Here is a 12,392-nt window from a genome sequence, read left to right as displayed (position 1 = left end):
GAAGCAACATTTATTCAAGAAAATCTACTACATCTCAGTAAGAACAGCAAAAGTGGGTGGCACTTGAGCCATGACCTGCTGCCTGTGTGACAGAAGCTCCATTTGGGTAGGTGTGGCTCCCTGTCCTCTCAGCTCCCAGTTAAGGGATACAGTATCTCATGAGGAGGTTGCAGGCCACCAGCATTTCCCATCCCCTCAGCTCTGTGTTATACAGGCTCAATTCCTTGCAGACGTGGCTGAGAAGTTGGGAGCTCCCTTCCTCCTCCCAGCCCCTGCTCAAAGGGAAGAAGCTTTGTTCTAGGTGTGGCAGGTTGAGAATATGGAGCTCTGATGCCCGTGCCCCATTTCATTTGTACAGTGGAGGTTCCAGGCTGGTAGAGTCAAGGTGAGAAGACCAGAGACTGCTGCCCTCACCCAGCACCTTGCCAATAAAGCAGGAGTGTCACTCCAAGAGAAGTGGGCCATTGTCCTCGCTCCCAACTCCAGGGCAGTGACTCAGAGATTTTCCCCAAGGGAGAGGTAGTTCATAAGAACAGAGAGCTCTGAAGTTCTTACAGATAATTGAGTAGGATATTCAAGGATGGGTAGGAGTTTGTCAGTTGGTCAGCTGACCTACGGGTGCCTATTTCTGTGTCATCGCTAACTATGGAAAGCATTTATGCATAAATGTCAGTATTAGGGTTAAGTAAATAACTACTTAAAGATAGAAAAAATTCATTGTTAGTTTGCAAGAATGCTGTGTTCCTTTACACCTTTTTAATAATTAGCTTTGTGTTAAGATATAATTAAAACCTTTTGGCAAAATACAGAAGCCTTAGAAGGGCAGTGCTTTTTGCTGGCATGTGTTTTGTGAAATATATTGCAAAATACCCAGCTATTAGAGTTCCTTCATTCTGTTGCATCTGCTTTTTGGAATTTAAAGTTAAATGGGCAAGATAAAACAAAAATTTCTGAGTTCATGAAGATTTTTCTTTGTTCTTTTATCAAATTGTGGTAAACTTGACAAGTGAGTATACATGGGATATGTGCTTTCAAATTTTTTAGGAGAGAGGCTTTAAACAACATTTGTGACTATTTTCTAGGTGTATGTTTCTGACACACAAATATTGTGTGTTAATGTAGCAGTGGTTAGTTTCTGATGAAACTATTGTCAGTTTATCAATAAATGTCTTGTTAGAGCCAATTGTGAACATATTGTATTGTTGTTTTTTATTATTTTATTATCTTATTTCCAAGCTCCTTTATTTATGTCTCACTGTAGCCTTTTTGTCTTTCATTATTCCTCTTGGGATAAATAGGGCAGATTGAAAGGGAAATGGTAAATTTCTAGTGTCAGGTGTTTAGATTGGGCCATGATTTCCTCCTTTGGCTTTGGGTTACATGGAGCAGTAAGAAGGCTGGCTACCTGCTGCCTGATGTGCGTCTTGGGAAGGGCGCAGAGACAGCTGTGGAAAGTAAGGAATCTGCTGAAATATGGTGGCTGGCAGCTGTTACAAAGGAAGGCCTTTTGGATTTTTGTTTGTGTTTTATTCACTTCATTTTTGTTTTAGTTATCACCGTGGCTGATGTTTTGGTACTCCCCAGCAAGTTAAGTATTATACGCCAATGGCAGAGGCTTCTGATATGCTGTGTTTGGGGAAATGTATTTAAACATGCAAATTTCATGTAATAGTTTTAATGGCAATACTCTATGCAAATTCATTTGATTGTGGTTTAGGGTAGTCCTTATCTTATGAGACTGTATTACTATATGAATTTAGTCACATATTGTATATGAAACTGTATACTATATACTAAGAGTTGTAGAAAAAAATAATATATTAAAATCGGGGTCTTATGGTTAATCCAAAGAAATTAAAGGGAAATACTTCTTTTGGTTTATGAATATAAGTCAAAGAAAGAACAAATATATTTCATTTTTAGATTATATAAATGGTGGAGAACTTTTTACCCATCTTTCTCAAAGAGAGCGTTTCACAGAGCACGAGGTGCAGATCTACGTTGGAGAGATTGTGCTCGCCCTCGAACATCTCCACAAGGTAAGATGCTTAATCTTTGGGATTTCTTTTTTTGAAAAATCTATTAAATGAGGTAACGATGGAGCTGAAAGAGCTAATGCTTTTACATGTCATTGTCTTAGTGGAGTTGTGAAAGCACACTTATAGACCGTTACCAATTTTCTCAATTTCATAGTTCCCTTTTTAAAACTCTGCTTTCCCCTTGTAGTTCCTGTGGTGCAGATCAAAAATGTAGAACCTGAGCAATTTTTTTGGTTTTGTTCATGGAAACTCCTAATGCATATTACAAAGTATCATTAGAATAAAAGCTTTTCATTCTTAAAATAACCTTTAAGATGAAACCACAAGTCATAATACGTATTTCATTCATTGTGACTTACCCCACTGCAGAATCTGCCTGCACATCTTCAGGTGTACTTCCGGATCAGGTTGGAGAACATGCGTTATTTGAAAGAAACACCTACCTACGCTCTCCACCTATCCCCCTCTCCCACCCTGGCTCTCTTTCCCATTTGTTTTGTCTCTGAGGCCCTGTCTTGCCCCCTCTTCCCCCCGCCTCCTCCATTGCCTCCATGTAGCAGGAACGCAGTCACTAAATACTTTAAGTGGAATGAATGTCTATGATGCTGTTTAAACTTTATAAATATAATCAGTGTAAAGTTTTAAAAAAATATTTCAGGTACTATTAATTTTGATACAAAAACTTTTGACTAAAAAAATTTTTTTTAACGTAATGAAGAAGTGTTATTGTAGAAGCAAACAATCATCATGTCGACTAGGCTTGTGTGCATTTCCTCAGCCAAAGAAGGTGCTAGTAGAGTAATTTTTATCAAAAGTGTGCGAGACCATAAGGAGATCAGCATGACTTGGGTCAGTAAATTAGGATGACACAGGTATGTCATAAAGCCTCTGTTCTTCTTTGTCATGTATTCAGATCCTACACTAGGTTACAGATAAACAGAGATGAAAGTGCTGATTACGGAGCATAGAAAAGAATGGAGAGAACTAAAGGAAAAAGGCAAGGAAGAAGGATGAAGTTTTTAAAGGGGAAGGGAGATTAGAATTGCGGGATGGAGGCAGTGGATGGAGAGAGGCTGTGAGAAAAGATGATGAGAAGATAGAAGAAAAGAAGGAGGGGATCAAGAAAAGGGTAGATTTAACCCAGAGTAGAAACAAGACTGGGCAGGTTGAGGGAGGTGGGATTCGGAATAGGAATCTTAAGAGGAGTGATTGAAAAACGTGTAAGAACAGGAGGGAAACAGAAAAAGCCGAGGGGGCAGGGCTGCAAGGCCATGGGGAGAAAGGAAACAGGAGCCATAAGGTAGGGAGCTGCGCTGAAGGGGTGGGGACAGCTGGATCCCCTTTGATAGAATAGTCAGTGTAGTGACAAGCTTCATGCCTGTGATCATTTTTGTGGGATATAAAAGTAGTCAGGACTTCTCCGTACGTGAACCAAATTGGGCCCAGGACAAGCCTGAAAAGATGGGTGTTAGGTGTAATTTTTTATAATATAAAAATGATAGTGGAAATCACCATAAATAGCAGAGTAAAAACAAAATACAAGGCTCCGACGGGTGAGCTAGTGAATTCACTTTTTAATTTGTGTGAAAGCCTTAAATTCTGTTAATTCTGTTTATTAAAGGAAAATCTATGAAAATGCATTATTAAAACAGGGTAATCAGAAACATTATGTAAATGTAATTGACGTGGATTGAAAGTAATATAGCAAATCAGATCTCAGCTAAGTTTCTCTTAATGTTACTACCCTGAAAAGATGAATACAAAGAAGTATACCACAAAGCCAGTAGTCCTAATCTTCATATAGCTACTAACAGCGGATTTCCCAGGAAGAGACGAGAATGGGAGTTTACTTGGAAGTGATGAGGTAAAGCAGACGGTAAATGATTTGTTCCTAAGATCTTTTCCAAAAAAGTTGTTAAAAAAATACAAAATCCCACTGTTTATTAGATGCTTGTAATGCTTCAAGTCAGATGTCTGTGCAGTAGGCTATAGATGTCGTCCTTCCTCTCTTTCTTGTGGGACACCGATGTTCTTGGGAGAAAATTGCCTAGTATTTTACCTTGTGTAATTTTTTATTTCAATCTTAAGAGATTATTAAGAATCTGCTTTTTCATATACTTAGTCTTGAGGAAGGCAGTGTTTCTAAGTTTAAAAACATTTAATTCAGGCTGACATAACATGAAACATGGAATTCACATATATCAAGAATTTCTTACATGACTTGGGTGCATTTATTTATGTTGTATAGCTGAAGTAATAGCTGAAGTGTTTTACTATAAAACTTACATGCAAAACAAAATGAAAAGATATATAAATATTACCTAATTGATTTATTTTGCTTCTTTAGAACTAAAGATCAACTAAAATTAACTTAGGGTCTTCAACCTTTATGTTTAGGAACCCATTATTCAACAAGCCTTTATTAATGACCTATTTGACACATGACACTATGCTAGATACTAGATAAACGCATAAAAAGTGAAAAACAGAGTTAGCATATGGTTATATCAAGACAAACAGGAAATACCTAGAAAATATCAGTTATTTTTAGGTAAGTACAATGTAAATATAAGTGCTGTAGGAATAAAAACAAGAAAATGACCAGCGTGGGATCTTGTAGTCAGGAAAGCCTTCTGAAGCCAATAGGAAGTGATGGACATGAATTGGCTAAGAAAGCACCTGAAGATCATCTGGAGTGAGGATGAAATAGACCAAGAATAGAGACAGGAAGAAGCAGTAGTCAACAGGGAGACCATTACAGAAGCTGGTCCAACAGGAATGGACCTTCATTACACAGAGAATGAAGCATGATTAGAGAGGTCCAGAGAACCCAGCAGATGAAGCCCCAGATGAAGGAATTTACATTTGCCCCCGCCAGTGACTAAGAGCTCTTGCAGCATCTTGGGCAGGAGAATGCCTTTCTTTGGTTTGTTTTCAAGGTAGATAGGAAAGACTTTCCTAACTTATTTTTTGGAAATTGTTTTAAAATGTGTATTTGTTTGTTTTTGCAGTTGGGGATTATATACCGTGACATTAAGCTTGAGAATATTCTACTTGATTCTAATGGCCATGTGGTGCTGACAGATTTTGGTCTGAGTAAGGAGTTTGTGGCTGATGAAGTGAGTATTATATTTTAATTTGAAGTTAGTAATAACAGAATGTAAACAATGATGAAAAATTATCTATAGAATAAGCATTTAATGGGATAGTACCATATGGATTATGGATTTCTGTGCAGGTTTGCCAGGAGGAACATTTTGACATGAATGATTATAAAGATTTTTAGTTTAAAATCACCATTGAACCATCCTGTTGAAATTTCAGTAAACCTTTAATTGATGTATCAGAATTCCACGGTTTAAAACAAAACTGCGCATTTAACTTTCCCCATAAAATATAACTGAAAAATTTAAATAAACCTTTGGGGCCTTTCGAAGAATTATGGCTTAGATGGTAGCCCATAGAGAATGAACAAAACGAAGAACCTGCAGTTTACGTTATAATTACAAAGTAGGACATGTTGTGATGACTTCGCTTGACGAAAATGACAGGTATCTAGTAGAGCTAATTCTTGATAATCTTGCTGTTGTTTTCATTTATACGAGCAAAAAGAAGCAGGATTATTATTTTTGTAGGAAAGGGCTGTAGTAAAAGTAAACATTTTTTGTAGTAGAAATTTTTTTTTGTAGTAAAGTAAAATTTCTGTGGTAAAGGACTTTGTTGTTATAAAAGGCATCATTCTTGAGTTCCAAATTAAATGTATCTATTTCTGATTATTTGCTTTTTGGAACATTGCCAAAGCAGTCCTAGGTGAATTAGATAAGTGCTGAAATTATAAAAACTAAGGATCCCAGTTTTTTATCATATCTGTTTTCATTCAGTTCACTTATTCAATAAATATTTCTTGACTGCCTCTACTCTGCTACTTACTGGGTAATATAAGGATGAGTAAAACAGAAATGATGTCTGCCTTCATGAAGCTGTGGTTATAACAGTATATTGATTATCTTTGATAAAAAAATCATACTTATAGAATAGATGAATTTTTGAGGAACTTACTTCAAAGTTTGGTTTTTTAAAACTTTTTCTCCTTTGTAAAAATTTTAGTAGCAACTTCAGCAAAATGTGACATGAAATGCGTTTCCTGTTGCTTCCTCACTAAACCCCTACGAGTGAAACTAAAGGAGTAACTCAGGGATGCACTCAAAAAGGAGAGAAGAGAATAGGGACCAGGTTTTGGAAGATGGATGGCAGAAGTACTAGTTGTAACTGATTTAGCATTCCCGATCACAGCCAAATCCTAAGCCGGTAACGTGAGAAGCCCCAAAGCAGGCTACTTTGCACCTCTGACCCCCCAAAATCCTTTATATGATTTACTTTCCAAATCTGATACTTTTACTGATATATTCTTTTCTCAACCACAGAATTTGATAAATCCCTTGAGATTCTGAGAATTGAGAAGACATTTCTAAATATCTGCAGGCTAGTCAATGTCCTTCCTAGGATTTTTTGAGAGTACAGTTCAGCAAATGTTTGCTGAGTTCTTAGCGTGAGTCAGACAGCCTGCCAGGTATTGGATATATGATTCTAACACTGAAGACTTGAAAAACATTTTTTAAAAGGGCATCTGTTCTTTACCTATTTATAAACAAGTAATGTGAAAATGATAGATTCATGTGTTATTAATTACCCTATACTTATATATGGTATATCCATTCTGTGTTTTCACAATTACTGAGTGTTTGAAATTTCACAACAGATTGCTAGCATGAATCCTCAGGTAGATAAATAGAACTAGAATGAAAATAACATCCCCGGTATTTAACACAGAGGTAGCCGACTTAATCATAGCCCTCTGCCGCCGTGACTATACTTAGAAGGAAAAGGGCTATGGATTTGTGACTATTTTCTCTTTCCAAAAAATAGAAAAGTGCAACCTTTGCTCAGTTCAGATAGTGTTATTCATTAATTAATTCTTCAAACCCTGAAGAGGCATTTTAGTGTAGTGGAATGAACGCATATTGAAGTTAGAGGACCTTTTTCGGTTCTCTGCTTCCTGAGTATGTGACATTGGGCAAGTCGCTTAGTCATTGACCCCTCAGCCTTAGTTTCTTCATCTGTAAAATAGTATTTGTCCTATCTAATTTATAGGATTGTCGTATGGACACAATGAGTTAACGCTCTTGAAAGTACTTTTTAAAGTGTAAAGTACTATATAAATATCAATTTCTACTTGTAAGAGAAATTCAGATTTCAGATTACTGAGAGCAAAATTAAAATATATGAATGAGAATCTTAAATTATTCTCCCTTAATTTCTTATTTGTAGGAAAGTTTTGTTACAGCTTTCTTTAATGAATGCCTAGTTAATGATGTCATTTGCAGGATTAAGCTGTTATAACGTACCTGTCTCAGGATGCCCAGATGAGGTTCAGGATCTGTAAAGAATATGTTTGCATTAGGAATTCAGATAACCCAACTCTCCAAGGCAGCTTTTTAGTTACCTCTGTCTCCCTTCCTGATTGAGTTGTAGTGACTTATGTTCACGATTCTTTTTGTTTGCATCTGCTCATAAAGAACCTATTACATCTCTGTAAATAAGCCCTATCAGTCATTTGCCAGAATCTGACTTGACTCTAGGATAATTTTAGTTACTTTAAGGTAAACATTGAGATGGAATGGTTGGGAAAGCAAGAGATCTAGAAACCAGTAAAAGTGTTTCTTCCGCTGCCCAAGTTTTCCTCTACTCAAACAGTATCACACAGTATTCAGATACTAACAACTTAGCTTCAGTCATTTGTTTGTAAAGTTTTTTTCCACCGGATATCAGAGCAGATCCTCTACCTTTGGACAGGAGGAGGGAGAGGCGGACAGAGGTAGCTTTGTCCTCAGGTGTCTGCCTCACAGATCCCTCTATAACTTTTTTATGGTAGAAATTATTAGTTCTGGTAAGATTTATTCATAATACTATTTATTTTAAGGCAGGTTCAAGGCACAAGTTCAATGGGCAGGTTTAACGTAAATTATGTCACTGAGCAAGCAGGGACAACTTTTGAATTGAGATTCTTTTCACAGAAACTTCTCTTATATATTCCATTTGTCCATCTTAAATATATAATTTTTATTGACTTGAGTGCTATGCTTAGCAGTCACATTATTCTATATTAATATAGAATATATTAATCTATAGATAGAATATATTAATCTATAAATAGATTGTTTTTATCTGTTTTCTAAGGAAGAAGGGGAAGTGATTTAAAACCATGCTAAGTGTCAGGAACTAGTAAGTAAGTAAAATATGTGTGGAATATGCTGGGTAGTGGTAAGTTGCCGGAAGATAATTACAGTAGGCAAGAGGGATAGGAAGTATCAGGGTGAGAAAAGGTTGTGCCTTCAAATCAGGATCAGGAAAGCCTTCCCCGAGAAGATGACAGTTGAGTAGAGACATCAAGGAAGTGAGAGCATGAGTCATATCAATATCTTAGGAAAGCCTTTTATTTCTAAGTAGAGGGATCAGCTGGTGTTAAGGCCCCAAAGATGGGCATGTGCCTGGGCTGTTTGTGGGACAATGAGGAGGCCAGGTTGGGGTATAGAATGAATGAGGGTCAGAGTCGTAGGAAATAAGGATGTGGAGGTGATCGCATGCAGGGCATTGAAGACGTTGTAAGGACTGGCTTCTCTGAATGAAATGGGGAGCCCCTGGGGAGTCTTGAGTAGAAGAGTGACATGATCTGACTTATTTTAGAAGGCTAATTCTGTTTGCCAAGCATGATAGTCCTGTAGTGGGAAAAGTCTAGAAACATGGAGACCAGTTAGGAAGCTGTTGCATTAATCCTAGCAGGAGATGGTATTGGTTTAGACCATGGGGTAGTAGGATAGGTTGTAAGAAGTAGTCAGAATTTAAATATATTTTGACATAAGAGCTAATGAAATTTCTTAATGGGTTAGATATGGGGTGTGAGAGAACAAGAGAAATCTAGGGTAGCTCTGAGGGTTTTGTCCAGAGCAGCTGGAAGGATGAAGTTGCCATCAAATAATATGGGGTGGGCTGCTGTGGGGAGAAGGTTTTGGGTGGTTGGAGGAGTGCAGTTGAACAGGTTGAGTTTGAGATGTCTAATAGACATACAAACAGAGATGTTGTATAGGCAGTAGGATACATGAGTCTGGAATTTGTGAGAGAGGTCTCGTCTAGAGATGCAAATTTAGAATTTACCAATATATAAGTAATATTTAAAATCACGAAAATTAATGAGAATACCAATGGAGTAAATATAGATAGAAAAGAAAAAAGGACAAAGCTCTGAACTCTGAGCTATTCCAACAGTAAGAGAGTAAAGAGAGGAGGAACAGTCAGCAAAGGAGACTTGAGAAAAAGGCACTGGGAAGTCGGGAAGAAAAGAGGCAAGTATGTTGTCTTGGAAGCCAGGTGAAGAAGTGTTTCAGGGATGAAGATGATCAGCTGTGTCCAACACTGTTGTTAGGTCAAGTAAGATGAGGACTGAAGATTGAGCATTGGCTCGGTTTAAACCTAAGGAGAGAGAGAATGGGAATAGACATATTCTCATCCACAAATGTAGGCTTGGGGTTTTCTGTAAAAAGGAATAGTGAAATTGTATGGAGAGCGTGGCAGAGGATGAAGTGGGGTCAAGCGAGGTCTTTTTTTTTTAGGTGGGAGAAATGACAGATGTCATACGCTGGTTGGCACAGTCCTGAAAAGGAAGTGAGGGTAGATATAATAATGAAATAAGAGAGAAAGGGGAAAATTGTTGGAACACTGTCCTTGAGAGGGATAAGCTCAAGTGTCCTTATCTAGAAACTTGGTCAGTTCATCCTTCGAAATAGAGGAGAAAGTTGAGTTACTGGGCACAGATGTGGTGGCTGACAAGAAGTGGTAGTGGGAGCTTATAGGTGGTCTTTTCTCCTTGCTTCTGTTTTCTCACTGAGAGTGAGGAAGGGAAAGGAGACATTGGAGGTTGGAGGAGAGAGGAGAAGAGAGAGAATAAGCAGTGAAGACAGTGGGAAAGCGAATGGATCAGGAAAGGAGCATATTTGTTGGGCAGTATTAAAGCCCCGCTTGAAGTTCATGATCATGAATTTACAGTGAAATTGGTCAACCTAATTCTGTGTTTCTCTTACAACATTTAGCTGCATAAGTGCAGGCAGAGTGGGTGGTGGACTGAATTTAATCTTGTTTTAGCACCCTTACTTCATATGTGTATATCCATAAACAATATATACTATCAGCTTGTGTTTCTAAAATGTACATAAATGGCATACCATATTGCAAATTGTTTTTTATTTGACTTATTTTTGAAATGTATCCAGTTGATAAATATGAATCTGTTTCATTCATTTTAGCTGCTGTATGATATTCTGTGAATTGTCCAGTTTATCCATTTTCCTACTGAGATGCATTTCGGTTTCTTTGTTTTCTCTATCAGTGTTGCAGTTTTTTTCCTGATGTTATTGGTTCGTTGGAGTTCTTTAAATATTCTAGATACCCATCCTTCATAATGATTTATTTTGTGAATTTCTTTTCCAAGTCTTTCACTTGTCTTCAACTTTGTTTAATGGTATTTTTGCCATTATCAGATTTGACATTTTAATATAACCAAATTTACTAATCTTTTAAGATTTCCATTCTTGGAATCTTTAAAAAAATACATGGAACAAAAATGACCATCTTAACCATTTTTAAGTGTACAGTTCGATAGTGTTCACTGTATTCACATTGTTGGGCAATAGATCTCGAGAACTTTTTCAGCTTGCAAAACTGAACTCTATACCCTGAGCAAAAACTCCCTATTTTTCCCTCTTCCCAACCCCTGGCAACCACCATTCTACTTTCTGTTTCTATAAATTTGACTACTTTAGTTACCTAATATAAGTGAAATTGTGCAGTATCTTTTTGTGACTGGCTTCAATTAGCATAGCGTCCTCCAGGGTCATCTATGTTGTAGAATGTGACAGGATTTCCTTCTTTTTTAAGGCTGAATAATATTCCATTGTGTTTATATACCGCAGCTTGTGTATCATTCATGCACTAATGGACGTTTGGGTTACTTCCCCTTGTTGGCTATTGTGAATATGCTGCAGTGAACAGGGGTGTACAAGTATTTCTTCCAGATCATGCTTTCAATTCTTTCGGATATTTACCCAGAAGTGGGATTTCTGAGTTGTATGATACTTATATATTTAATTTTTCAAGGAATTGCCGTACTGTTTTCCATAGCACCTGCACCATTTTACATTCTCACCAATAGTGCGCAAGGGTTCTGATTTCCCCACATCCTCATCCATATTTGTTACTCTGCTTTTTGGATAGTTGTCCTTCTAATGAGTGTGAGGTGATCTCATTGTAGTTTTAACTTACATCTCTCTAATGATTAGTGATGTTGAGCATCTTTTCAAATGCTTATTGGCCATTTGTACATCACTTTTTGAAGGAATGTCTAGTGAAGTCCTTTGCTTATTTTTTCATGAAGTTCCTTTTTTGTTATAACTGCAGTAATGTTTCCTTTTAAATTACTACTATTATTGGTTTGTAAGTTTCCTCTTTTTTTCTTCATCCTTTTGCTAGAGATTTGTCCATTTTATTAGTCTTTTCCAAGAAACAGCTTTTGTCAAGCCTCTCATTTTTTCTGTCTGTTTGATGATGTTGTCATACTGCTTCCTTCCTTTTACTTTGTGTGAGTTTCTTTCATATTCTTTGTCTAAACTTTTGAGTTGGACATCCAGCTTACTAATATTTAATCTTTCTTTTTTAATAAAATTGAATTTCTGAGAACAGCTTTAGATGTATCTCACAAGTTCTGATATATAGCATTTTTACTGTTATTCTAATAGTGTCATATTCATTGTGGTTTTTCCATTTGGCCGTGAATTATTTAGAAATGGGTTTTTAAGTTTTCAAATACATAGAACTTTTGATTATCTTTTTGTAAATGAGTTCTAATTTTATTCTTTCTGTTTGGAGAACAAAATATACGTGATTTTATTTGGTATCTGAGATTAGCTTTATGACCTATTACATGGTTAATTTCTGTAAATGTGCCATGTATACCTGAAAAGACTGCGTGTTTCTTAACTGTTAGATATAAAGTTTTGTATATTTTCAGGAAAACTGTGCAAATCTTCTATAGCTTCACTATGTTCCTGCTTGATTGGTCAGTTATAAAAGAAATATGTTAAAATGCTCACTATGATTGTGGATTTGTCCATTTCTTCTTGACGATCCCTCCATTTTTGCTTTATATAGTTTAAGGCTCTTCAAAAAATTTTGAGAGTATTCAGGCTTGGAATAGTGTTATTTCTCTAGTGAAATGTTCGTTTTAGTGTTATTTAATGACCCTAC

The 12,392-nt window shown here is 36.7% G+C and overlaps 1 protein-coding gene across 1 annotated transcript in view; it reads left to right on the top strand.

The window, feature by feature from the left end:
- The window catches only part of RPS6KA5 (ribosomal protein S6 kinase A5), a 170,910-nt gene that overhangs the window by 101,090 nt on the left and 57,428 nt on the right, over window positions 1–12,392 (top strand). Inside the window, exons 4-5 of the mRNA XM_046647804.1 lie at window positions 1,924–2,039; window positions 5,051–5,158. Coding sequence (XP_046503760.1) covers window positions 1,924–2,039; window positions 5,051–5,158 — 224 coding nt within the window. The remainder of the gene's footprint in view (window positions 1–1,923; window positions 2,040–5,050; window positions 5,159–12,392) is intronic.

The sequence above is a fragment of the Equus quagga genome, chromosome 20 (genome assembly GCF_021613505.1).
Source record: "Equus quagga isolate Etosha38 chromosome 20, UCLA_HA_Equagga_1.0, whole genome shotgun sequence".
NCBI lineage: Eukaryota > Metazoa > Chordata > Mammalia > Perissodactyla > Equidae > Equus > Equus quagga.
The sequence above is the reverse complement of the archived record's forward strand: the minus strand, read 5'-3'. Positions and strand labels throughout refer to the sequence as shown.